Source organism: Hippocampus zosterae, chromosome 9 (assembly GCF_025434085.1).
Source record: "Hippocampus zosterae strain Florida chromosome 9, ASM2543408v3, whole genome shotgun sequence".
Taxonomy (NCBI): domain Eukaryota; kingdom Metazoa; phylum Chordata; class Actinopteri; order Syngnathiformes; family Syngnathidae; genus Hippocampus; species Hippocampus zosterae.
Genome location: NC_067459.1, coordinates 16,919,541 through 16,945,710, shown reverse-complemented (window position 1 = coordinate 16,945,710; position 26,170 = coordinate 16,919,541). Strand labels below are relative to the sequence as shown.

At 43.5% G+C, this 26,170-nt stretch overlaps 1 protein-coding gene across 2 annotated transcripts in view; it reads left to right on the top strand.

Annotated features, from left to right (window-relative positions):
- Nucleotides 1–9,471: 9,471 nt before the first annotated feature.
- The window catches only part of col7a1 (collagen, type VII, alpha 1), a 54,251-nt gene continuing 37,552 nt past the window's right edge, over nucleotides 9,472–26,170 (top strand). The window contains exons 1-33 of one of the 2 annotated variants that reach the window (XM_052077349.1): nucleotides 9,472–9,899; nucleotides 13,338–13,416; nucleotides 13,521–13,701; nucleotides 13,779–13,935; nucleotides 14,009–14,102; nucleotides 14,173–14,331; nucleotides 14,730–14,887; nucleotides 15,109–15,238; nucleotides 15,723–15,842; nucleotides 16,745–16,900; nucleotides 18,090–18,209; nucleotides 18,281–18,430; nucleotides 19,286–19,402; nucleotides 20,000–20,146; nucleotides 20,265–20,390; nucleotides 20,481–20,627; nucleotides 20,759–20,881; nucleotides 21,338–21,607; nucleotides 21,685–21,828; nucleotides 21,948–22,079; nucleotides 22,189–22,335; nucleotides 22,421–22,546; nucleotides 22,637–22,786; nucleotides 23,582–23,718; nucleotides 23,828–23,954; nucleotides 24,036–24,179; nucleotides 24,333–24,502; nucleotides 24,581–24,622; nucleotides 24,804–24,830; nucleotides 24,914–24,958; nucleotides 25,741–25,860; nucleotides 25,929–26,000; nucleotides 26,084–26,119. In XM_052077349.1, the coding sequence (XP_051933309.1) occupies nucleotides 13,347–13,416; nucleotides 13,521–13,701; nucleotides 13,779–13,935; nucleotides 14,009–14,102; nucleotides 14,173–14,331; nucleotides 14,730–14,887; nucleotides 15,109–15,238; nucleotides 15,723–15,842; nucleotides 16,745–16,900; nucleotides 18,090–18,209; nucleotides 18,281–18,430; nucleotides 19,286–19,402; nucleotides 20,000–20,146; nucleotides 20,265–20,390; nucleotides 20,481–20,627; nucleotides 20,759–20,881; nucleotides 21,338–21,607; nucleotides 21,685–21,828; nucleotides 21,948–22,079; nucleotides 22,189–22,335; nucleotides 22,421–22,546; nucleotides 22,637–22,786; nucleotides 23,582–23,718; nucleotides 23,828–23,954; nucleotides 24,036–24,179; nucleotides 24,333–24,502; nucleotides 24,581–24,622; nucleotides 24,804–24,830; nucleotides 24,914–24,958; nucleotides 25,741–25,860; nucleotides 25,929–26,000; nucleotides 26,084–26,119 (4,044 nt within the window). In that variant the 5' untranslated portion in view covers nucleotides 9,472–9,899; nucleotides 13,338–13,346. Of the gene's footprint in view, nucleotides 9,900–10,694; nucleotides 10,875–13,337; nucleotides 13,417–13,520; nucleotides 13,702–13,778; nucleotides 13,936–14,008; nucleotides 14,103–14,172; nucleotides 14,332–14,729; nucleotides 14,888–15,108; nucleotides 15,239–15,722; nucleotides 15,843–16,744; nucleotides 16,901–18,089; nucleotides 18,210–18,280; nucleotides 18,431–19,285; nucleotides 19,403–19,999; nucleotides 20,147–20,264; nucleotides 20,391–20,480; nucleotides 20,628–20,758; nucleotides 20,882–21,337; nucleotides 21,608–21,684; nucleotides 21,829–21,947; nucleotides 22,080–22,188; nucleotides 22,336–22,420; nucleotides 22,547–22,636; nucleotides 22,787–23,581; nucleotides 23,719–23,827; nucleotides 23,955–24,035; nucleotides 24,180–24,332; nucleotides 24,503–24,580; nucleotides 24,623–24,803; nucleotides 24,831–24,913; nucleotides 24,959–25,740; nucleotides 25,861–25,928; nucleotides 26,001–26,083; nucleotides 26,120–26,170 lie in introns of those variants that run through there. The other variant, XM_052077348.1, reaches the window with a different exon arrangement.

Here is a 26,170-nt window from a genome sequence, read left to right as displayed (position 1 = left end):
GCCCAAAAATGATTGACTACAAATAACGCATCTTCGTTTAGCTACAATGTCTACGCCAGCAACATAAAATAACACCCAGAACAGTGAAATGCTCTTCTACGATAGCAGAAGATACTATTAACCTGTGTATCCACAAAATAACTGCTTGGTGTTCACCTAACGGGCCCAACATTTCAGACAGAGTCTGTAAATTTGTGATTACTCAGCGATTAACCCCGTGTCTCTCTCGATGTTGCAATATGGCACTCGTGTATTTTAGGAGGAACAAGTCAGTTTGGGCACATGTGTTGGACAAGTGTTTGGTTGCGCGTGTGAGGGTCAGGGCAGAAGTGTGACAGGGTGACAAAAAAAAAATGTCACTTAAGAAAGCGGAGCTTGTTTGCCAAGTAAGCAGAGCGGATTTTGACACACAAGCTAGGCAAACAAGAGCAGATGGAAAGCCATGCATAGAGAGAAAGGTAGGAAGGAATACGCTGAACGAGATTGAGGTTGTTTATTCACCGCAGACAAGTACGGACAGACACTCTGAGACTGTGATGCATGAAATGACTCCTCCTGGAATTCCCAAGCTGTGATCAGCGCATGCACAAAACGGGCTGTGCTTTGTAATCAGATGATCCTTAGCGATACCACCCAAGGGCTTTACTCCAAAATTGCTTGTATGTGATTGTCGCACTTGCCCTTCATCTCTACGCTAATTTCAAAAAGGCATTCTGTACTCTGCAAGCACCGAAATATCATTATATCGACTAAATGCACAACAACGCTTAAGAAAATTAAAGAGGCAAAGATTGACTTTGCAATACAAAATATGCACGTGAGGTGCAAGTTGGCTGATTGGTTGCCAGCCTCCCATTTGTATCTATGAGTTTAAATGTGTGTTTCTTTAAAGGGCAAACTGGGCCGGTGAGTGATGTGGGTGTCGGCGAATGAGAGCGTACATTTGACTGTTGTGAGCGCAGATTAGCGGCTGCCTATTAACTGGCTAGACATTAGTTGAGTCACTTGCGGCCGGGCAACTCGTGTATGAGCGTGCTTATTACCTACTGTGTTTATTTTGTCAACATGTTTGTTTACGTTTGATCATTTTACGATTGCATTACGGCACGGTGTAACTCGGAGTGGGCGGCTATATTCAACTAGCTGCTTATGTTACCTTCACGCTAATTTCTTTATGTCGGCAATAACAGCAGTCTTTGTGAAAATATGCTCACTGCCGAGCCTTGAGGCAGAGATTTTGTAACTGAATGAGCTTTTCAAATAATCATCGCGGCGTCTGAAGAAATTGCTCGATTCCCACATCACTTCAGTTTGATCCACAAAAGCATTTTGATGCAATCCAGCAAGATAATGCAGCGTCATGGCACATGCGGTGAAATGAATCTGCATTCCCACTCACATTCGGCCCCGGTCATCCATCAATGTATATCTTCTGTCCAGTTCACCGGACGGAGAAGAGCAGATTCCATTGAAGCAAATCCCTGCATGCATCGCATAACAGCCCATCCGACAGAAGTGAAAGGCCTGCATGCAGGGCTTCTGTGTAATTATGTACTGAAAAGAGCAGGCTGGAGTCCATTCAGGGCATCCTTGAAGACAGAATAGCGCTCTCATCCCTGATGAGGAAAGCCCTTTAGTATTTGTTGCACTTCTTTCAGTGGAGCTTCTTTATCAGCACGTTGAAAGAAACGCATCTCAATGGCTGTGTATTTTGTCTATTCATCTGCTCTTCCCTTTCACTGATAAAAGCGCAGCGGCTGCTCGGTTATCAGTTGTGTGTTTAAGCACTGTAAACATGCGGCATAACGATGCGTTAATAACCCGGACCGGGAGCTAGCAAGGGCGACCCATTAAGCCCCATTTATTTGTCGCGTCGCCAAACTGACAGGCCTGAACAAGGAGGTGAACACCAAGGGTGGAGGTTGAAAACACAGCAAAAGTATGCGGTAGTGGTTCAGCATTGTAAAAACTGAGTGAATGACAGTGACCGAAAAACTCCATCAGATATCGATCACCCGATTCATCAATTGAATACATTTTTCGTTACGTTGCTCAAGAGCAAATTTGAATCTGGGATGGCTTTTAGGTCATTTTTGACGCTTATTTTATAAATGCCTTTACTTTTTTCTAGCACATGGGGTTTTGGAGATATCTTTATTTTTTGTTTATGTTGTTTTTTTTTTTACACCCCCGACCCCCTCCCAAATAAAATACAGTATATACATACATAGATTTGTTGACCAGCATTATGTGTGAGTCAGATGCAAAACACTAAATACAGTATTTGTCTAATGACATTAGGTTTGTTTTGTTTTTTTCTCTAAAAGGTCATGAGTCTGTGCTTTACCAGTGAGTTACCAAAACTGTCCTTCCATTTAACTAGCTAATTCCTCTCTGACTAAACTGACCATTGACATTTACATCGTGACCCCTTCTGTTCAGTAATGCTTTCTGTTCTTTGTAAGAGTCTTCAAATAGTCTGAACACTCGTGAACATGAGGATACAATTGCAAAAGTTTGAGCCCACTCCCTCATTTAATTGTCGCTTCCTTTTGCTGCCTCAACAACACCCCCAGATTCAAACTCATAAAGTAGTATTAGATCGTTGTCGTGTGGCTCCCTCTGCTGGTTAAACTGTAAAGCCACGAGGAGCGAAACGCCATCTATGCATCCATCTATCGATTATCTAAACAGCATTATCCTCATCTGTTTGAGTTTAAAAAAAATAATAATTGTATCTGTTGATTTTAATATAACTTGGAAAGATGTGGTTAACCAATAACGAGTGCAGTGGATACCAAGTATTGTTTACACTCTTGTAACACTCTTGTGTTAAAATCAAATGTCAGGTTTTTATATCGAGAAATTGGACGAAAAAAATAAATCAATAAAAAAAAAACATTTCTACTATTAATGTGACTATAACCTGTACAATACAAATCAGGTGTGCCATAAAGCCAAACGTAAATGGAAAAAAGACAAGCTGCAGATCGCTTATCGAAGTTGTAAAGAAGCCAAAAGAGAACATTTATCAAGCCTAATGCAGGCTAACTGTCAAAACCCACGTGTACGGTTTAAAACTATTGATTCTGTACTTAAACCCCCTCAGCCTATTTGCTCAGACTCTTCACTCGAAATGTTCAATAGAGTCCTTCAAGTTTTCATTGATAAGGTTTCTATAGCTCGGGCTCTTGTTTCAAATGGCACATTTGACCCCCTCTGTCCATGTTCTGTGTTCAGCTGTGTTAAATTATTTTGAAGCTGCGTAGTTGGCGTTTTTAGAGGATGTGGTTTGCCAGACTAAGCCATCTGGCTCCCCTTTTGACTATGTTCTTCCACATTTGAACCAAGGAGGTTCCCCTGAGTTTTTGCACATTAGTTTTGGCCATTATCAACAGGTGTCTTGTCTTCTGGTATACTTGCTCAATAGTTTTAACATGCTGTGGTGCAACCCTTACTCAAGAAACCTGACCTTGATCAAGTTGTACTGTCAAATTTCCAATTTCCAAGCTGTCTTTCATTGAAAAAAATTCTGGAAAAAGTGCACATGCAGATAAAAATTTTTTGGATGCTCCTACGCACCTGCCTCAGGTCAGCGGACCAGACACAATTAACAGTTGGTGGCCCCTCTCTTTGGAATGACCTCCCACTGAACAGTTCCCGATGAGTCATAAAAAGTGTTATAGATGATTCGGAAAAACATATGTTTTCAACTGAAGAAAAAAAAAAGAAATTTATGGACAGTGTGTGCTTTGAAGCACACTTGAGTGAGCTGTTGTGAAGTATACTGATTTTTTATGTGAAATGCTCACATCCCTCATGACTGTATCATCCTTGGGAATGTATTGTGTCTGACTTTCAAAAATGCCCTCATGTAATGAAAAGAAGGTGTACTTCTACGCTACAACGCTAGAGGGCGTCTAGCAGTTTTGTTTATTTGCTGTCTCAGTCAAATTAATAAGAGACAGATTAGAAAAGATGAAAGGATTAGTTCGATGACTAAAGTCTCAGTCATTTGTCTGAGACTTCACAAGCTGATGAGTCCGTCACCGCTACACCGCACTCTCCATCCATTCACAAATTCTTGCTAACAGGCATGTTTTAGGACTGCTTTTCAAGGTGGAACTGTCTTCCGAAATTGTGACTGTTAAAGATGAAGGAATAGCACGTCCAGCCAACTCTGGTGTGTGTCGTCCACCAGCTTTTTATTTGAACACGTTTATTCGTAAGCTGTTACTAAAAAGGGAAATATAAAGTTCATACATTCGCCGAGATAATTGAACTATTACAACATCGACTTGAAGAAAGTAGTACTTACTGCCTGGCTTTCTCTTTGTTCCTCCTTACTTGGCTTCCGGGTCGGTCAGGGAGCTGCGTTTTCCCGCCGCCCTTGCGAGTCACCCGGCGAAGAATCGATGTCGGGCACTCCATCACAATGCTTCGTGGGAACATTTATCCTCATCCCGGTATTAGTTTTATTCTTGGTTGTCTTTTATGTTTTCCTCCCATTTGATTTTATATTCTATTTTTGGATTTTTTTTGTGCCCTCTAAACAGTCAGTTGAGTGTGTCAAAATATGCCGTGCAAGTATGTGTGGACTCTGGTCGCTTCACCGACACTTGAATAACTGGAGCTAATAATAAGATAATACGTCACATATGGTAACTTAACTCATTTCAGCAGATTATGAGCATATTTTAAAGAGTTTGGTGATGTTCCTATGCGACCAGCGACCGGAAGGTAGCACTCCTTTGTAACCCACTTGTGGAAATAGTGTGTGCTGATTACAGTACTGAAGTGCATTATATTTGGCAATTTGTTTTTTCCCAGGCCTCTATGTCTACTGGGTGACATAGGTGACGATGAGTAAAATGGTATTTTGTGCCCACAAATTAGCATTTTGTGTGAACCTTTGAGATGTATCCTTGGCACAATTCTTTCAGCTGTACCTTATTTTCCCCCCAAAACTTTGTGAATGTCCGAAAAACGCATATGTAACATCTGTAAAAAGAGCACTCCTGAATCTCAGTCATTGAGCTATTTGCAAGTCATTCGGCACGTGAAAGCCTTCGGAGGCAGTTGTCAGTGAGTTATGGGAGGACCGTAAAGGTAACTTAGTATTAGCCCGCATGGCCAAGATTCCAGTGCAAGCGTCGCCACACCAATGTGTGATATTCTTGGACATCTGTAAGCAATGTTGACCATACTATACACACACATCTTGTCATTCTTAAATATGGTAGTCCTATTTATTTTGTCTTTGATCATTGTTGACACTTTACCAGCAGTGCTATTAGTGAGGAAAAGAACAGCCCTCTCCCAAGTGGTGAATCATCACCGACGCACAGAGCCATACAACATCAGTGTGTTCAGACACGCTAGCTCTAGCACTGTTTTTAGAAGCTCTCTATTAATGTCAGATGCTCCTTTCTCATTGTTTCCGCTGCAGGTCAATGCGGGCACAGTGCTGACACACACTTTAAACAAGTTCAAGTGCGGCAATAAATCATCATTTATGTACTTATCATTTTATCCGAAGTATAACCTTGGTGTGGAATGCCATTGTTGTCGAGGTATATATTTGTATTTTCAAGCTGGCATGTTCAGACAGCAATTTGGGACGAATGAATGAGAACATGAAGTCTGACATGATAGAATAGCTTGTTAACATAATGCAAGAGTGTCTACATCGGAAAGCTACCAGGTGTGGGTATACCTTATCATGGGAACACACCCGATCCCTTTCCAAAGTCAAAGGTGCACCAAATGTGATTTAGACTGTTAAAAGCAGGAACACAGAAATTCCCAAACATATGCTAAGGAGGGAAACAATGGTAATATATTGCACATTTATTCAAATGACACACAAACAGATGGGTCAGATATAGAAAAATGTATCAAATGAAATTGTATTCACAACAATACTGTTGAGCTGATAACTTCAAAAATCCATCCATCCATCCATTTTGTAATCTGTCTATCCCGGGGGTCGGCAACACGCGGCTCCAGAGCAAGCGGATATAATGCACCAAAACCCTTGCCCTTGACAATGATTCGTTAGATGATGGCGCCCGAGTAGGGAGCCTTTGGCAAGTGCTCTTCAAGAGCCTTGCTTTTTTGTTCTTTTTTTGGTGTTTTTGTCTTTTGTTTTGTCACATGTTGTTTGTTGTTTCATCGTGCGGACCTGATATGGACTGTTTTCAGCGTTTTTTGCCCACGACATTCGTCAAAGGAGAAGTATCTGTGCTTGGTGGTTGCGCCTTCTCGGCAGCACGCCTGTACCAGCACAGATTTTGGTTGGGAGGAATGTCGGCGCCATTGACTGTTGGGTGCTGGACAGACCTGGGGTGCTTGTGTTTTTTGCGCCTGCAATGGGCAGCATTTTTTACAACTCCGTTTTGTTCAGTGGCTATGTCGGCGCTGTTGGACAGTCGGCGTTGGTGCGGCTGAACGGATGGCTGCTGAAGTTGAGGATGAGGAGAGAGGAGTGTTGGCGCAGAGCGCCGATGCGCATTTGGAACCGTGAGTCGCCGCTTAGAATTGAAATGGATTTCCATGGGACAGGAGAAGTGAACCAATCTCTTTGCGTCAATGGATGCTACAGCTTCTTGTTGACTTTGAAACTTAGCTTGTAGCTGACGTGTGCACATTTTGAGCATGACGTCTCTGATCCACTGGTTAAAGGAAACTTTGATTCTCTCCTCTTTCATCTCAAACTGCTTCAAACAACACAGCGTGTGATGGAAAAGTGGTTAGGACTGCATGACTGTCTCTGTTTTATGTTATGTGTTGTGTTTATTGTTTTACTTGATGTTAACTGTTTTGTTAAGCGCTTTGTTACAGCTGCCGCTGTTGTGAAAGCGCTATATAAATCAGGATGTATTGTATTGTATTGTAAAACAACAAAAAAAAATCAAACAAGGAAATCACAAGATAAATTCTATAGGGGGCGTTTGTGAACACACAACAAAGGAATTCTCAGCTCAATTGCATTTATAGAGCACTTTCGAACAGCCATCGCTGCATACAAAGTGCTGTACATGGAGTAATTTAACATATAGAATAAACAGTAAAACAAATCGGTAACAAAGACGGTACAAAGCACCGAACAGTAAAACCAAGAACAAATCTAAGTCATGGTGAGTCGAATGCCAAAGAATACAAGTGAGTTTTGAGGAGGGTTTGAAGATGGGCAGCGAGGAGGCTTGCCGAATGTCCAGTGGGAGGTCATTCCAGAGAGAGGGACCAGCAACAGAAAAGGCTCGATCCCCTCTGAGCCTCAGTTTAGTTCTTGGTACTTCTAATAATGTCTGGTCGACAGACCTGAGGCGCCGGGCAGGTGTGTAGGGGCGGATCAGCTCAGAGAGGCAAGGTGGCGCGAGGTCATTTGGAGATTTGAAAACAAATAAGAGGATCTTGAAAATAACTCTAAAATGTACGGGGAGCCAGTGAAGGGATGCCAGATAAGGAGTTATGTGCTCCCTCTAACGAGTACCAGTCAAGAGGCGGGCAGTGGCATTCTGGACCAGCTGAGGGAGCTTAATGGAGGACTGGCTGACTCCAAAGTAAAGGGAATTGCAGTAATCGAGCCGGGATGTGACAAAGGCATGAATTACTGTCTCAATGAATAACATTAACAATTCGGAGACAGTCAGTCTCCTACATACATACAGCATGTGTTCCCTTCATTGTAAGTTTTATAGAAGGCTTTTATTTTTTGCAGCTCCAGACATATTTGTTTCTTGTTTTTTTTTTTTTGTCCTGTATGGCTCTTTCAACATTTTGGGTTGCCGAACCCCTGGTCTATCCTCATGAGGGTCACGGGCGTGCTGGAACCTATCGGAGCTGTCTTTGGGCAGTGGGCGGGGTACACACTTTCAAAAAAAACTTTAAATCATGTTCCTGGCAGACAGCTATTTCCTCAATCACTAGCGTGTGCTCTAATAAGAATTAATCGGTATTATCACTATGAATTAATTTTAAAAATGTCTCATATTGGACGTGCAAGTGGGGTGCACTGGGTACTGTCTTAGCGACACCCCAAAAATCTGGAAAAAATTAAATGCTGAATAAGTTTAACACTTACAGTATAGTTGTCAGTCTTCTCACGTTTTCAGCAACTATCCTCAAACATATACACAGCGTATTTCCAAACAAATATGATTTCACTTGAAAGCAATGCAGTATGTTGTGAGATATGACATTTTGTTATGCATACGTGCTGTTTGGTTCTCGTATGACTTTCGAGGCCCATTTCCCCCCCAAAACGTTGGTCTCATTCGCAATAGCCACCTTTTACTTTGTCCAAATGTCAACATTAACTTCAACTTGACTATTAACGGCTTCCCTTGTTTGTTTTCCACTCTTTTTCTACCCAGCTTCTGTCACAGCGGAAGTCACCTGTGCGCCTGCTGTTCTTCTTCAAGACAGACGGTATTTAGAGAATACAATAGAAAGCCTGGCTGCACAACTGTCCAGCTGCACAAGAGAGAACCTGATGGGAACTGCCCATTGTTTTTCTTTTTTTAGTATAACATGATTAACAAACATTAGAAGCAAAAGAATATGAAGGCGCCGGTCTGTTTTTAATGACTGAAGAAAATCCACTCCCACAATAATGTGCCATCAAGTGGAAAAGAAAATGACCCATTGACTGAAAACGCACCACATGGTGATGTGTAGCTTCACCGTAATGAGTACATGGTTTTCCTTACATACAGCAGACTAATAGAATGCTCTCAAAATGCTCAACTGTGGTTTGAAGATGGAATGTTGTGTGCAAAGTGAAGATGGAAGCGGACCCTCCCACGTGCTTGACTATCCCGATTCATGCTCATAAAGACTCGTCTGGAGAACATGAGGGCTGCAACATGGCTTTTATAAGAGCGCCTTCCACATCTGCCGCGCACTGATTTCTTCAGGCCCTTCTCAGTCTGCCTGTGTAGCTGTTTACTCCCTTGGACGATTATAACCGCACAGTTTTATTGAATCCGTTTGAAAGGTGCTGATTTATGTTGACGATCGCTTTGTAGGCTGTCATTTGCGGTGCCAATTTTGAATTATAGCCCGTGAGAAGGTGAGCACAAGCGATGCCTGGTTCTTGCCAATTTTGAGTAATTGGACAAAGTTCTGATCAAAACGTTGTCACATACCTGTAGGTCCACAAAAATACATTGTTCTAAATGACCATAGTCTATTAATTGAAATGTAAGTGACCTAAATGTTCCAGGTTCAGCTCCCCTGTGGGATAATGATACACTGTCCACCCTTTCATTGTGTCTGCATAGCCCTCAATGTACAATTCACATAAATTGATCTCATATGGTAATTGTTTGCACCAAGGGTTAAAAGTGTACAAGCAGAACATCTTGGTTTTCCGCCCAATTGGGAATACCCCAAAAAGCTATTTATTTACCACAGTGTATCTACATTGCATGACGGTAAGCGCCTTGAACCGATTCGAATGGAGATAGGCATTTTGTTCCAGTTTCATCTATTCCAGATCTCCTGCACGTGGGGCAGGGAGGGACAAGAGGCAAAGCGAAGGAGGCTGACTCGAGATATAGGAGGGAAATCAGTCGTACCCTTTAGGCATCTGAACAAGTCTGAACTGTTCTTCTACCGCCCCTGATGTTGCTGCTTGTGTTGAGGCCACACCAGACAAAGCTGTCCCAGTAACCGAAAAAAAAACAAAAACCCTTTGCAGTTTTGACACTCTCCTGTAGGGATGCAGGACGCCAACTGCTGAGCTCCAAACGCGTCGTAAGATACGTTGTGACGCACAGCAGCCCAAAGCTGTGGAGCGCTACAGAAACTGAGTTGGGAGCGTTGCTGGATATGCTACAGGTGGAGCACAGAGCAGCAAGCGGTAGCCCGGTACACGGAGCAAAGAACCTTAGGTGAGACTTTATCATGTTATTTCCGACCATATTGATCTGAGGAGGAGATATACCACATGATTAATGAACTGTTTAGGATGTAATTTAAAACTCCCTGTTTAATTCTTCTCAGGCATTGCTCTGCATGCACATGGTTGCGCACGCTTGATCTTCATATAGAACAATATTGAAATGTAGCCAAAGAAGCACCACTCCTTAATGTATTGCTCTCTTGCAGTAAGCGGGATTGTAGACGTCTACATTTTCTTCTGAAAAAAAATAAAACAGAAATAATTGTGGCCTATTAATGTGTCTCACATGCTTAACTCATTCACTCCCAAAGACGTTTTTAAACGTCTTTTCAGACTTTTGGCTGGTACTGAATGAGTTAACGTTTAACATCGTTGGGTTGGAGGTGTTTAAAAAGCTTGATAAAAATCTGTAAGTTCTCGTGAGCAACCTCCGTTGTTAAGAGTTGCGCTGGAAAATGAGGAATGTTCAAATGTAACACAGCTGAAGTCATTTAGTGCAAGAGAAGAACATTTTGGTCCTTCGCACACTATGGTGCAGACCGGGGAAAATGAATATCATCCCTTCGCTTCCTCCGTCGCTTTTGTGTTGTGTGTTCGCCATCTGACAGCATTCACGTCTTTCTTGTGGCCTGGCACATACTAGACATAGACCCCCCCACCCCACCCCCCCCTCCGCACATGTCTGGGGTGTCTAAACAATGTCTATCAAAGTCTTTAAGTGCAGTGATGACACATAATCCTCCTCTTCCCTGTCTCACCTTCACTCATCTTTCTTCATCACTCCTCCTCATTTATCTTTGTTTGTTCTCCACATTGCCGTGGACGTACTCGGTGTACGTTTTGGGCTGTGGAACCCTCTGGACTCATCCCAAATGTGTTATTGATGAAGGCATTTGATATAGTTAATCTGGGACTATTTAGCACTTTAGTGGACATACTTGAAAGCATTTGAATGGATGCGTGGGTGAGTACATTCATTCCTTTTCATTCTTGAGAAGGAAACTCATTTAAGGTTGTATCAGTCCATCTGGCTTTTTAAATCATGTTGTGCAACAGTTCTGGTAATAGGAGACTACAGGCAAGCAGATTTGGGGTTGCAGAGGATGTTTAGTTTGGATTAGGAACTGACTAATTTATGCAGGATGTGATCCTTTCATTAGGGGGCTCTGTTTTGTCTGCATATGTTCATCTTAGAATTTTTACAGGGGGATTTACTGTGTACATGCACAGAAAGTTCAGTGTACATTCTGCAAAAAATATTTAAATGTGTTGATGTTTCTTGAAATAGTTGACTTTTTACACCAGGGTGAAGAACAAGATGTTGGGCTTGTTTGGGATAGTTATGACATTAAATGTTTCCAAAATATGTGGATATATTTTAATACAATGTAAAAAAAAGTTTTTGCAACACATCAAGCAAACTGTTTTAACGTCCAGCTCCAAATCGGGGCTCCATAAAAGTGGCAACTTCTTTCTTTGTTGTGAAATGCAGGAAAGCTGAAAACATTTCGTTGAACTGCTCAACTGAAAATGTTATTGAAGCTTGAGGCTTTGCAATTTTCAGTTCACCCACCAGTTTTTTGCAGTCTACCATTAAAGCAAAACTCAGAGACATAAATGAGTGAAATGATTTCATGGAATCAGCAGGGGATTATAGCACTTAACACAAAATCAAATGTTTATGCCGCGCAAAGCCCACAGGAAGGCATTTCACACTACTAAGGGATTGTTATGATACGCTGCCATGTATCAACCACAGTTCTATTCTTTACATGGCATGTTGGCCGAGTGACAGCATCTCCCACCATTTGCACGCTATATCTGAGGGGAATTGCCATTTCTGGTTTCTGTGATGGTTCCGACTTGCCCCTAAATCACCACTTTGTGATGTTGTTGGCGTTAAGCTTCTGGAACTCACTTGCGGGTTGGGCTTCCTCCATAAACTTTGCAATGAGACTTCATCTCTTTCTCTGTCATCTTGAATTAAGGTGGAGTTTATATTCAGGGCTTTTATACTCATTTGCAATGTTCCATTCTCAGGTGGTCTCGTGTGGGTTTAGTCATCTTTTGAAAGAATCCAGGTGTGGACTATAGTGAGATTTGCGGCACTTTTAAATACTCTATGCTGTCATTAAAAAAAAAAAAGTTGGCTTCTGAGATGGGACATTGGGAAGTGATAGGAACAGGAACAAAGGCAGAGGAAATTGTTCCGGTGTATCCTTTCAACATCTCCCGCTCATTTGTTTTGTATAATTACAACTGGTCCGCCCTTCTTGTTCTCCACTGTTGGAAAGTCATAGAAGAGGCACGAGCATGTAGCGGTATTTTACATTTAATTCAATTTTAAACAAAGATCGCTAACTTGATCATGGACTGACATTGTCTTTGAATGGAAATGGACTTTTATGATTAAGTCTCCGACTTCCACCCTGCGGTGCTTTGCAGATGACTGCGGGGAAAAATTCAGTCTTGATGCCAAAACAATGTAGAGTGAAATTACCGGTAAGCTGTTGTGCTCCCTGTGATGAGAGAGGACAACATGGAAAACCGTTTTTAAAGCATTCTTTGTGTCATTAAAGCTGTCAGGATGAATGAAGTACAGTTTTTTTTCATGAGTACCGGTTCTGACGGAGGCACTCTGACACTCTGATGTGGCTCAGGCAGGCCCCGCAATGAAAATGACCAAGTTCCAAATGATGAATAGTTGTTTTGTTTTTTTTTCGCATTCCTTTGTGATGTTAAAAAATCACTCTGCTGTTTTTCTCTGCATAGTTGCAGTATTTATGGCGTTTTGATTATTATTACTGTCTCTGCCATATGCTGTATAGGCGAGTGAAGATTCTGGAATTCGACCGACATCTGTGAGCTGTTTGTCAAAAACAATTGTTTTTTCTTGATCTTGCTGAGCTTGTGCATATGCAAAGGCAACGCGCGATCCATAATGTTTGTCGTAAAGTTGGCGGTATTTATGTTGAAAGTGTTGTCGTCAATGGCTCACTTGCCCTGACTACCAACCAGCCAACGTGGATTCAATTCACACTCAGTGAAAATGTTCATGTCAAAGGTTGTCTGTCCAAATGTGCCTTGAGATTGATGGACGACCAAGTCAGGGTATTGTCTTTGTGCATAGGCTCTAGCTCCCTGCAACCCAGAACAAGTTCGGCAATACATATACATGGGGAGTTTGTTTTGACTGTGCCTTAGAATATGGTGAAATCAATTCACTGACAAATCTGTATGTGGCTATACTCAACTCATTCAGTACCAGCCAATTCTGGTCCATGTCTGAAAAGACGTTTAAAAACGTCTTTGGGAGTCAATGAGTTCAGCAACGAACTGTTGCTAGAGTTGCGATACCATGTTATCAACATTTCAACACACAATTTGTAACATAATGCTTCCTCTGTGCCCCCCCCCCCCCCCCCAGGTTGTAAAGATGAGCCCGTGGATTTTCACCGTATCGTTGCTGCTGCTGTTGTCATTCATGACACGCGCTGAAGCTCAGGGTGACCATTTGCTCTTTGAACGAACTATAAAAGCCTCCATCTTTCATATTGGGCATCTGAATATTTTCACCCCTGTGTCTCTTTATGCATTCTCCATTTTACAGGCAGATGTGATCATGTGCAAGCGGCAGACATTGTTTTTCTGGTGGACGGATCTTCCAGTATTGGCAAAGCTAACTTCCTGCAAGTGAAGGGCTTTATAGCCGGAATCATCAAACCCTTTGCAGGCTCTGTCAGCGAGACAGGAATTCGCTTTGGGGCTGTACAGTACAGTGACACCGCCAGGTAACTGATGATGACACTGAAGTTGACTTCTTTCCCACAAATTAGTCAGGTTTGAATGGATCCCTCTGTAAATCCAGGGTCGAGTTCCCCTTGACAACATACCTGAATGGAACGGAGCTAATCAGGGCTGTGCAGAATATGAACTACAAGGGCGGAAATACGCGCAGCGGTGCTGGTCTCAAGTTTGTCGCTGATAATTTCTTCAACCCCACATACAGCCGAAACGTCCCGAAGGTGTGGGAGGCAGCCAGGTCACTGAAATGTTAATGCTATTATTCAGCCCTCTAATGCTCCTTTGAATTGTCAGATCGCCATCTTGATCACGGACGGGAAGTCCCAGGACAGCGTGCAGGAACCAGCACAGAAGCTGCGTAGTCAAGGGGTACACATCTTTGCAGTTGGTAGGCATCGCAGGTGCAGTTTGCTCGCTGTCAAAGACCAGCTCTGATTCCTTCCGCATTTTTTTGCCAGGCGTCAAGAGCGCAGATAGTGAGGAACTGTCAGAGATTTCCTCCAAGCCAAGCAGTGATTTCATCTCCTTTGTCGGCGACTTCAAACTGCTCGGCACTCTTCTTCCGCTTGTGAGCCCCCGGGTGTGCTCCGAAGTAGGCGGAGTCTATGCGAGCGATGGTACATAACGGAACAAAAACAAACTTACGGGTGGAACAAAAGTGTTGGGACACGGTATACTATACAAGGAAAGCAAAAGCAAACAGATGAAGCTATGGAATGGGTCGTTTCAAGCAACTTCCACTCTTCACGGAAGACTTTCCATTACATTTTTGGGCCCAAAGGTGCCTAATGGAGTTAAGTGTCGGAACTTCAGTTTTTCCTCACCAAACTCATCCAAAGGATGCCTTCATCCTTGTTATGTACACTGAGTCTTGTCTCAATGGCCTTGGTCAAATGAGGGATGGATATTAGTTCTTAAGTGTGTCTCAATACTTTCATCCACACAGCGCATGACAGCCAAGTGTGTTGATTGTCCAGGTCTGCTCCGTGTAAAACAGCTTCTCTTCTCTTCTTAGAAGCGTATTCCAGTCCAGCCAACATTCAGTTCACAGGCGTGACGTCTGATTCACTCAGGTTCCGCTGGAATTCAGCAGGTGGGCCCTTGAGGGGCTATGTGGTCCAGTATGTGCCCCTCTCTGGCCAGGGTCAACCTATCACAGCAGAAATGCGGCAGGTGAGTGCAGGTCGTTTGAGATAGATGGAGTATTTATTATGGGCAGGTGGCTGGCTATTGCTTTGGTATGACTGAGATTGAAGAAGCTAATTATAGCTTAAGTCGATTGTGCTCTATGGGGAATTCAGGCGAAGTATCTGTGCTTATTATACAGATGCTGTTGATGTTTTCATTTTAAATTCCCCTTTGCTCCTTGTGTCTGAACACACTTCTTCCTGCAGGAGACACTGGCTGCTAGTCAGAGAAGCTTTACTGCACGAGCTCTAAGGTCGGGAACAGACTACCTTGTGACTGTCATTGCTCAATACCCCAACAGTGTTGGAGAATCGGTGTCCGCTAATCAACAAACCAGTAAGTAACACCCAGGTACCGCAGATGATCCAAATGTCTACAGTGATACCTCGACTTATAAAAATTAATTGTTTATGGGAGAAATTTCTTAACTGGAAAACTTTGTAAGTTGAGACGTGTTTTCCATGTAAATAGCCCTAATGCGTTCTAAGCACCCCCAAAACAACAGCAATATTGTGGTTGATGTTGCTGACACACACAGTCAAGTGTACATTTAGTGCTCTGCTAATATGACCAAAAACATTGTGTTACTTATCAATTTTAAGCCCGCATAATCACTCTGATATACGCATATTATAGATATGCTTTTCAAAATACAATTTTGGATCAAACCTGTGTTTTGTGTTTCTTGAAAAACCATCATTGCCAATGACTGACATTTTAGTCATTTTACAATAAATTCATGGAGGCTGAAAACAGATTTTTACTTCTCTACACATATAAACATGTCCTAATATGCAAAACGAATGTCTCTTCCATGTAGGGTCATTGCCTGGGATCTCAGGTCTTCGTTTAATCCAAGCAGGGTTCTTCAGTCTGTCGCTTGGCTGGGATCAGCCTTCATCTCCTGTCCAGGGCTACCAACTGACCTACGGACCACGAGGTCGGGCACACACCTTTGCCTTCCATTTTCTTAATAGAGAATATTCAAAGTCCTAAACTGCAGCATCTCCGCTTTATTGAATTGCCCTTTAAGTGGTGCTAATTAGGATATTGATTCTATTGATTTCTCCACGGCCTGCCAAAGGAGAATGAAATGGTGAAGTCAAAACGAACAGGATAAGAAGCTACAGTCTTGAATAACTTGCTGGCGGCAGCGTTTGAAACAACTTGAGAATGTACTGTAGTCAAGGCCGAGTAAGAACATCAGTTCACTTAACTACTTGCTGCCTTGAGGCATTAGCTGTCAGGTACACCTTTACTGCCGAAACATTACCCAAAATATCAGACAGATTTGTATCACTCTTTAACCTGACTCTAAAGTGTAAATGAAGTAATACTCTCGCGGATTGTCAGTTAATTTTCATAAAATTCCTGGGCGCGTCATAGTTTGTAATGGTGTCACTATCTGGCTGTCTGTATCATGATTGAAGCGAGCGAGGCGTGTCCCCCGAGGGCTGATATAAAGTGTTTCTTAGCCTGAACGTGTGGCAGGAGTGCCAGTCTCACGTGGAGCGCCGCTATTCGAATATCTCAGCTGCTGTTTGTGTGAGTCAGTTGTCAGTGATGCTGTTTACTTTTACAGATGAGGATTTGGCATTACTGATTGTAATCTTCACACCGCCATCGCCTTAGGCACATTTGACAAATTCAGTATGAGCATATAACTTCTTTCATCATGTGTTCATGATGAGATTTACACGTTCCGATGCAGTCATCTGTATCAAAAATGTCTGACTCGTGACTTTATACAGTGTATACAAACAACACACGGTATGTGTGGATGTAATTAGCTCCAACTTATTTATTCTGTTTCTTTGCCTTGCTTCTCATCCGTAAGAGTAGGTCTGCCATCTGGTCAGCAATTGGTGGAGTCTTTGTCTGCGGACTCCACATCTGTCAAGCTGGAATCACTTCAACCCGACACGGAGTACGTCTTTAGCCTCTACCCGCTATTCCCACGGAACTCTGCATCTCCAGCTACGCTCACTGCCCGCACTTGTGAGTAGCCTCCGTGACCACGTGCTGACAAGCGATGACCATGTACACCCACGCAAGAGATTCATCAAAACATTGTCAGACATGCTGAATTTACTCAGATGGTAATAGTGGATTTCCTTGGGTTGACTGTGCAGTACAACTGACCCGGTGAGGTTGTTTCCCATATTTACGTTTCAGTTTCATACAACAGCCGATACATACTTATTGGTTCATATTTTACTGTTTGACACATTTAATGTTTAGCCTTGTATTAGACTTTATTTATTGTGCTGCTTGGGCTAATGTTAGTCGCATGTTTTGTGTCAATCAAAAGTAAATATATCTATATATTGTGTGGCACTCTAAATCTGTACTCGGTTTGTGTGCTGATACCAGAACAGTGATTCCGGCCTGACATAATCTTTTTGGGTAGAGTAGGACCTATAAAAGCCTTGTGGAGAGATTGATGTTAAAATGAATGTCTACATTTTGTTAGCCGACTTTGCAAAATGGACGAATACCTCCACTCAGGTGGCCATCTGGCAAGCGCAGATATTCTCATGCTCACTTACCAAGTCCGTTCCGCTTGCCAAACAAACACGCCCACCGCACTTTCGTCACGAAACCATGACAGATAATATGCTGTAGAGTAGCACTTCTACTCTGCCTGGGAAAAAAAGTGGTATCGGACCATCACAAATGTATAGTAAATTAACTATACAGTCTAGGATATGGCCATTCATGTATTGTTGCTGTATTGTAACATATAATACACTATAAATATATGTATACATGTGTGTGTGTGGGCGGCCCGGTAGTCCAGTGGTTAGCACGTCGGCTTCACAGTGCAGAGGTACCGGGTTCGATTCCAGCTCCGGCCTCCCTGTGTGGAGTTTGCATGTTCTCCCCGGGCCTGTGTGGGTTTTCTCCGGGTGTTCCGGTTTCCTCCCACATTCCAAAAATAGGCATGGCAGGCTGATTGAACACTCTGAATTGTCCCTAGGTGTGAGTGTGAGCGTCGATGGTTGTTTGTCTATGTGTGCCCTGCGATTGTCTGGCAACCGATTCAGGGTGTCCCCCGCCTACTGCCCGGAGACAGCTGGGATAGGCTGCAGCACCCCCCGCGACCCTAGTGAGGATCAAGCGGTACGGAAGATGAAGGAATGAATGAATGTGTGTGTGTGTGTTTTCGTTCGACGGCACATGTCAGTGCGCCTGGAGGCAGTGCGGCAGTTATCAGTGGAGACAGAGTCAGAGAGCAGCGTTCGTGTGCTGTGGAGAGGCGTCAACGGAGCGGTTGCCTACCGTCTGGCGTGGGGAGCAGTCACAGGTCAGGACAGCAACCGGGGCATGGCCATTGAAATGCTCCAACTTTGACTTGAACTTTTTTCCTCGCAACAGGTCTAGATATTGAAACTGCCGAGGTTGCAGGAGACAGCGAGACATTCAGTATATCTCCACTTCAGCCAGACACAGAGTACATTCTCACCGTGATTCCACTCTATCAGGGCAATGTTGAGGGACTCAGGGAAACAGCCAGATTCACCATCGGTAAGTTGAAGTACTTTTAACCTCAACACCAAATGGGAAAAGCTTCCTGTGCAAAGCTCAAATATACCGTAGAGTGTCATGCTGCATTAAGAAGGAAACCAAAGGGCACAGACACCATTGATGGGGAAACTTCTTCAATGTTTGTTGGCTTGCTTCAGAAAAGCTAGTACATGTTACGCATTCATTCCGTTTCGCAAAAAGGTCTACACCTGCGGTCGTTACGCACACACACCATCTGCTTCTGGTGACCAATGTCCATATGGTATCCTTTTAATTTTGTCTGAAGGCTGAGTCATTGACTGTCCTTGTTCCTGCTTTCAGAGATGGGAATTGTGAACAATACGCTACGGCATAATCTCCATCTCTATCCCAGTTTGTGCGTTGGTTGGAAAAGTGGGAAGCCGCTTTTCCATTGTGCTTTTACTGTTGTGAAGGGAAAATATTGTACATACAGTAAATGAACATGGTAATAAATAAAAAAAAGTGCTTTCTAAGATTTTGATCAAACCTCTTTGCAACTACATGACTTGAGGGGATGGTATGCTAAATAAAGCAATAACTGGAAATATTTTGGGCATTGACCTTTTAGAGCTCAACAGATGAAGGGACAGTCCTGATATTTTGGCATAAAGTAATCCAGTGTCTTCATTTAATTATCGCTTTAATGTGCTTCACACTTGATTTTTAAAGAATTTTGGATGACCTGCTGCGGCCCAATTGTAATCTTTCACTTGAGCCACAGAAGGACACTGCCTTTCTCTTCATTCATCATTGTCCATTACGTTTGATAATCATGTCTGCAATGTGATGAGGTAACCTGCACATCATCACTTTAATAACTGCTGTTTTCCTCAGAGCGCCAGTTGCAGCAGGTCCTCAATGCAGCGATCACCAGTCCCTCCTCCATCCGACTCACATGGAGAATCATTCCGTCTTCTCAAGGCTACCGCCTGGAGTGGCGGGCGGGAGAAGGTGATTTGTCAAATGCGACCACACGCATCAATTGGTTATAAGTAATTCCTTTCTGATTAACTCAACGGACATTTTATTTGGTACATGTTCATATTCTAATCCAGATGTGTGTGTGTGTGTGTGATATATGTGTGCGCATATATCTGAAGTTTCAGAATAATAATAGAGTGCACAACTTAGTGCCATCTTGTGGTAAACTAATAGAATGCAATGACCTATGCTCGAAGCGCACGTAATTAACAGTGCCTCAGAGAGCCCAGGCTTGGCAAGCCAACCACCATAATATGTAGCAGAGATGCAAGCAAAATGTTATTCCAAAAACGTAAACTTCTTGTATCCGTGTTAAGTGACGGAGGAACTGCATGGCGTTTGTTACACACGCTGTGAACATTACGCTGAGGAACTACGTTGGCTAAATTGATCTCATTCAAGTATCTGTAGCGGAAATATGGCGGTGAAACACGACAGCCTTCTGTCGGGTAGGCGCGCCATATGCAGTATAATGAGCGATGACTTCACCGACAATTACATAAAATGAGAAAATGTTGATGTAACAGAAAATAGTTTGGGCATATTATTGAAATGATTTGTCAACAGGTGGCAGTCCCCAGACATTGTCTTTACCCAGGAGCACCAGCAAATATGAGCTGACTGGGCTTCGGCCCAACACAGAATACCTCATCACTCTGTACACACTGTTTGAGGGTCGTGAGGAAGCCACGCCCGTCTCTACCACATATAGAGGTTGGTGAAGATCATGTTGCCACTTGTTTAGCTCTGATATAACTTGGTATTTGTGGGCTAAATTCCACAAACTACTTAATGGGGTTTTATTAATGTTGATATACATCTGCAATTACAGAAGTACAGCCAGTCGGGAGGGTGTCCAACCTGCGAGTCTTGGAGTCTTTGGGCGGTAGGGTGCGGCTTGGCTGGACTGGTGTAGCTCGGGCCACACAGTACCGCATCATTATCCAAAGTCCTGAGGGTACACTGATTTATTTTTTGAATTAAAAAAAAAAACCCTGTTGTTTCGTGTATGAATGATCAGTTTCATGATCTTACTGTTTCATGCCAGTGGGAGTACAAAATGTTCAGATTGTCCCTGGGAACCAGACGACTTTTGACCTCCGAGACCTGATTGTGGGCGTGTCCTATGATGTCAGTGTAATACCGCTGGTCGGAGACAATGAAGGCGAGCCGGCCAGTGTCTTTGTCAGACCAGGTGTGTCATGTTGTCACACATTTTTTTGTTTAGCTCTTTCGTATGAACCTTACCCTTTTTTCCAGGGAGCAAAAAATTAACCTAGTGGTTTCTGAACCTTTTCTTTTTGCCTGGTGGGCATTTCATTCTAGAGCAAGACATTGGCAGAGTGTCGAATCTCAGAGTGGCGCAAGCAAACAGCCGGAGAATTCGAATAGCTTGGACAGGTGTGAATGGAGCAACAGGTTACAGGATCACATGGAGACAAGGCAATAGTAAGTTGCCAAATGTGGCTTGCCTTCATTCATTGTTCGGATTGTAGATGGGATAATGTCACCATTATTTTTTTTTTGTGTACTGGGTATTTGACATAATGGCGTAGCCTCATCATTCCGCTTGACCGTTTTTTCATTTCTCTCGAGTCCATTTTTTTTGTGAGCAAGGAAATGCAAGCCTTTTGACGAAAGTGTACCTCATATGAAAACAAACTCGTTGTTACATTTTTTTGTAGAATATTTTTCAAGGCACATATTCAACATATCAGTAATAAAAATAATGCAACGTCTGCCACCTGTAATTTATTTACACTGCGAAAAACAGTGCTTGACTGTATCACAATACAGTATCATATGTGTTACTTGCGCTTTAAATGCTTAAAGTTGGATTTTCCTTCATAACAGGTGCTTTGCTTTTTATGTGTTTGACTTCTATTTTCTCATTTTACTTTTCAGGTGGAGAGCAGTCGTGTGACGTCGGGGCAGAAAGCTCAGGCTTTACCATCGAAGGCCTGCAACCCGATGAGGCGTTGGTGTTTGGCGTGGCAGCCATCATGAACGACCGCGTCGGGGAGGCGTTGACGCTGGCCTCTCGGACCAACCCGCACAGTGGGACGGTTTATGGCCTTCGCGTCGTCGACGTCACACCTCAAAGGATACGAATAGAATGGTTACCGACCTTAAGGGCAACTGGCTACAAGATCAGATGGCGCAATGATGTTGATGGTTAGCGACAGCTTGAATGAAACGTGCAGCGCTCCAAATAAATGCATCATGTGTTTGTTGGTTGTGATTTAATGCAGGAGTGGAAACAACCCGAAACGTGGCAGCCGATGTTTCTTCCTTCACCATCGACGGACTCCAGTCAGATACTATTTATAGTGTGTTTGTTTCTGCGCTGAGTGGCTCTCGAGAGGGAAGTCCCGGCTCCCTCAATATCAGAACAGGTACTGAACTTAGTTGAAATACAATGTACAGCATGTTGCTCTAAAAACGACAGGAGCGTTGCGCATATGAATACGTTTTTGACAAATAATTGAAATACGTTTACTGTCTGGCACCCCAGAACCAGATCAGTCCTCTGTCGGCACGGTGACATCGCTCCAAGTCCAGGAGAACCCAGGAGAGGTTGTTCGATTATCTTGGGTTGGCGTCCAAGGAGCAACAGCTTATCGGGTGTCGTGGAAAAGAACAGATGGTTGGTCTTGCACGGAGCTCACCGTCCTTTTTTTTTTTTTGAATACATCAAAGCTCTGTGACTATTATTTAGGTGTCCAATATCTAACTTGTTCACTGTTTGGCCATAGGTGGCGAGGAGACAAGTCAGTTGGTGGGCGGAGACGTGACCACCGTGGAACTAGACCGACTGGATCCCGGAGCCCAGTATGTGGTGAAGGTCATGGCTTTATTTCAGAACCGCGAAGGAACGCCGGTGTCTGTCCGAATCACAACACGTAAGTTCTGTTTCCAGTTTATCCGTCATATACGAGTTTCATGTTGATCCTTACCTTTCCTAATGTGCTGAATTTCTGCATGAAGCTGGTGGTACTCCCCTCCCGGCCACACTTTTAAGAGTAGCAGAGGTAACGCAGGATTCTGTACGGCTGAGCTGGCAGCCATTACCAGGTGTCCAAGGGTATGTTCTGCGCTGGAAAAAGGAAAATGGTAAAGAATGTGGTTTGGCATCGCTGATTCAGTCTATTTACAGATACACTCACTTTTGCAGTCCACTGATTGTCGTCCAACATTTCTTAGACCGGGGTCCAGGCTTATCCGTCACACTGCCCGTTTCATCAAGTTCTTACCAGGTGACTGGACTTCGGCTGGGTCATCAGTACCGCTTCAGCATCCAACCCACTTTTGAAAGTGGACTGGGAAGAGAGACTTTTGCCAACGAACGTACCGGTAAGGCTTAAACATGGATTTTTTTTTTATCCATGTGGACAATGTATTGAGGTAGAATGAAAGAGGGCGGCCCGGTAGTCCAGTGGTTAGCACGTGGGCTTCACAGTGCAGAGGTACCGGGTTCGATTCCAGCTCCGGGCTCCCTGTGTGGAGTTTGCATGTTCTCCCCGGGCCTGCGTGGGTTTTCTCCGGGTGCTCCGGTTTCCTCCCACATTCCAAAAATATGCGTGGCAGGCTGATTGAACACTCTAAATTGTCCCTAGGTGTGAGTGTGAGTGCGAATGGTTGTTCGTCTCTGTGTGCCCTGCGATTGGCTGGCAACCGATTCAGGGTGTCCCCCGCCTACTGCCCGGAGACAGCTGGGATAGGCTCCAGCACCCCCCGTGACCCTAGTGAGGATCAAGCGGTTAGGAAGATGAATGAATGAATGAACGAATGAATGAATGAATGAAAGAAAGAGCAGTACACAAACATATATCTATTTCTCTCTCTCTCTATATATATATATATAAATATATATATATATTTTTTCCCCCCCCCGATATTTCTGGTATTATTGAAAATGTTCCCACTACAGCTACCAAAATCCTGTCGCCCTTTTTCCATCCCTGTCAGTGATACAGTTGCTAAAGGGCGCAGTTTGACACAATTCTGTCTGTCTACTGGTGAACAGAGAACTGACATTTCTGTCAGGCAATTGCACATCACATCAAAATGTGTCTTCTTGCCCTAAAACGAATCCCTACCACCCCTTCGGAATTAAGAGAATTGATATGAAAACGTCTTTACCCTCAGTGTGTCTCGGTGGACGTCTGGATGTGGTCTTCCTCGTGCCAGCATCTACTGATCGGATTAACCTTGTCGCATCTCTGCGCGCTCTTCTCACAAGTGCAGTGGGTTCATTCAAAACGATTGGAGTGCGTGACTCACAGGTAAAAAAAAACTATTAAAAACACTTGCATTAAACAGGTTGAGTGTTTCTTTTGGTCTCTTTATTTTCTGATACTGACCCGCTCATATTTTGTTTTCTGCTCGTGCCAGGTGGGGGCTGTCATCTATGGTTATAGACCCAAAATCTGGTTCCAACTCAATCGTCATAGCAGTTCAGACACATTGCTCCAAGAAATTCAGTCGACACCGTTTAGTGAAAGTCCCGGAAACAACATTGGTCAGTGTTGAAAAACAAAATCCGCAAGAAGATTTTCAAAGTGTTGTCGGTCACTTGGATGTGGTCAATTTCGCTTCGCAGGCCAGGCAGTGAGTTTCGCCACACAATATCTTCTCACCACCTCCGCTGGAAGAAGGCCAGGGGTCCCTGGGGTTATTGTCATCATTGCTGACAAAAAATCCGCGGACAGCCTCACGCTCGCAGCCTCCAACCTCCGAGGGACAGGTGAGAAACTACATGGTTGAGTCAGGCTGTGCAAATACATTTCTAAGGTGGTCTGACGTATTGTTTGACTGCGTTGGATAGATGAACACGTGGCTGGCGTAGATGCAACTTTCCACTCATTAAAATCATATACTATGGGTGGGTGTTCTCCAGGTGTGAACGTGTTGGCAGTCGGAGTAGATCAGGCCGATACCGAGGAACTGCGGCGGGCAGTGACACAAGGCCGCACTCAGAACGTTCTGTATGTGCGCGATGCCTCCCAGTTGGACGCGATACACGCTGATCTGGCAGACTTGCTCTGTGGTATTGCCAGAATATCAACGGTGGGAATTGCTCTTCATTCCGCTTCGTTGTGTGTATTTCATCTCACCTTTTCTTCCTCGTGGCGCTTGTGTGTTTAGGAAACGCCAGGTCCAGAGCCGTGTGCTGTTCAGTGTCCGCGGGTGAGTCATATTAAGTTTGACATTTTATGACAGCATTTGTCATTGCAGTCATAAGCTCGGATTACTTTGATTAAGCACTGAGCAAACAGGGCATCGTAGGACTTTCAGACGCACCCTACGGGTTTTTGTTCCTTTTCTTTGCTCCTCATGACGAAATTCCTCTTTTTTTTTAATTAAACAGGGAGACAAGGGAGATCGTGGAGAGAGGGTGCAGTGCAAGTTTTTCTTTCTTCTGCATGTTGTTGTACTTTGGTTTTTCTCCTCTTTATGCATCATTGTTATATTTTTTAGGGTGAGAGGGGCAGAGACGGCGTCGATGGCCGCAAAGGAGAACCTGTAAGTCCTTCGTGTTACATTTATATGGCACCACATGAAGTCGTGTTGCTCCCGCAAAATAACCTGTAAAACAAAATGCTTTGCATTAGAAACACCTCGAAGTATGATGATGCAATAGCATGAACTGAAGTCATATTTTTGACCTTTTAAACAACCCTATCCAGTGATCCCTCGCTATTTCGCGGTTCGTTTATTGCGGCTTCAGTGCATTGCGGATTTTTTCAAACATATTCATTAAAAAAAACAAACCCATCCATAGCCATATACAGTGCTGTATATGTTGCTCTATGTGACTCGCTGTTGTTTTGCATCTTATCGCAGACCGTTTGCGGACTCTTTGCGGACTTAAAAAAAAAATATATACACTGTATATATATTTTTTACCTGTATATGTTTATTGGTCGCTACTTCGGGGCTTTTCGTTTATCGCGGGTGGTTTTGGTCCTCATTAACCACGATAAACGAGGGAGTACTGTATTAATATCAAAGTGAACCACAACGGTGGGTACACAACAACAACAAATGTCAACGTCTCAATCGCTCATTAAATAAATACACAGTACAAAAATGTCGTTTTTTAAGGGGGGATTGCTGGAATGGATTCATGGCATTTCCTTTCATTTCAATGAGGAAAGATGATCTTATTGAGATATATTTTTTGTAGTGCATGGTCACAGAACTTGACGCACAACATGGCCTGTTTATTATTATTATTTTTTGTAATTTTTTTTTCCCAACAACAAATTGCCCTTGTCTGTTTTGCATGCATGTACGTAATATAGGGTCGTGACGGATTTCCCGGAAGAGATGGTCCAAGGGGTCCTGAAGGGCGTCAAGGTCCACCTGGGCCTTCTGGTCCTATTGATCCCTCAGCAAGGTCAAAAGGGGAGAAGGGGGAGAGAGTGAGTAAAACTCAAACCTCACCAATATCATGCCTGTCTGGGCGTATCTAACCATTGAATCTTCATAGGGTTTCCCTGGTATTGATGGAAATCCAGGTTTATCGGGGCGGCCAGGTCCCCCGGGAAACACAGGACTTCCTGTAAGCAGCGAAAACCTGAATCAAAAATCTATTAATTGAGCGCATGATGTTCTAGCAAAGCGATAATGAGTTATGTTGTGTAGGGTTTACAGGGTCTACCTGGTGTCAGAGGAAGCCAAGTAAGTCATCCTCAACTCAAAGATGCCTTCTAATATCACAAAGCATCGTTC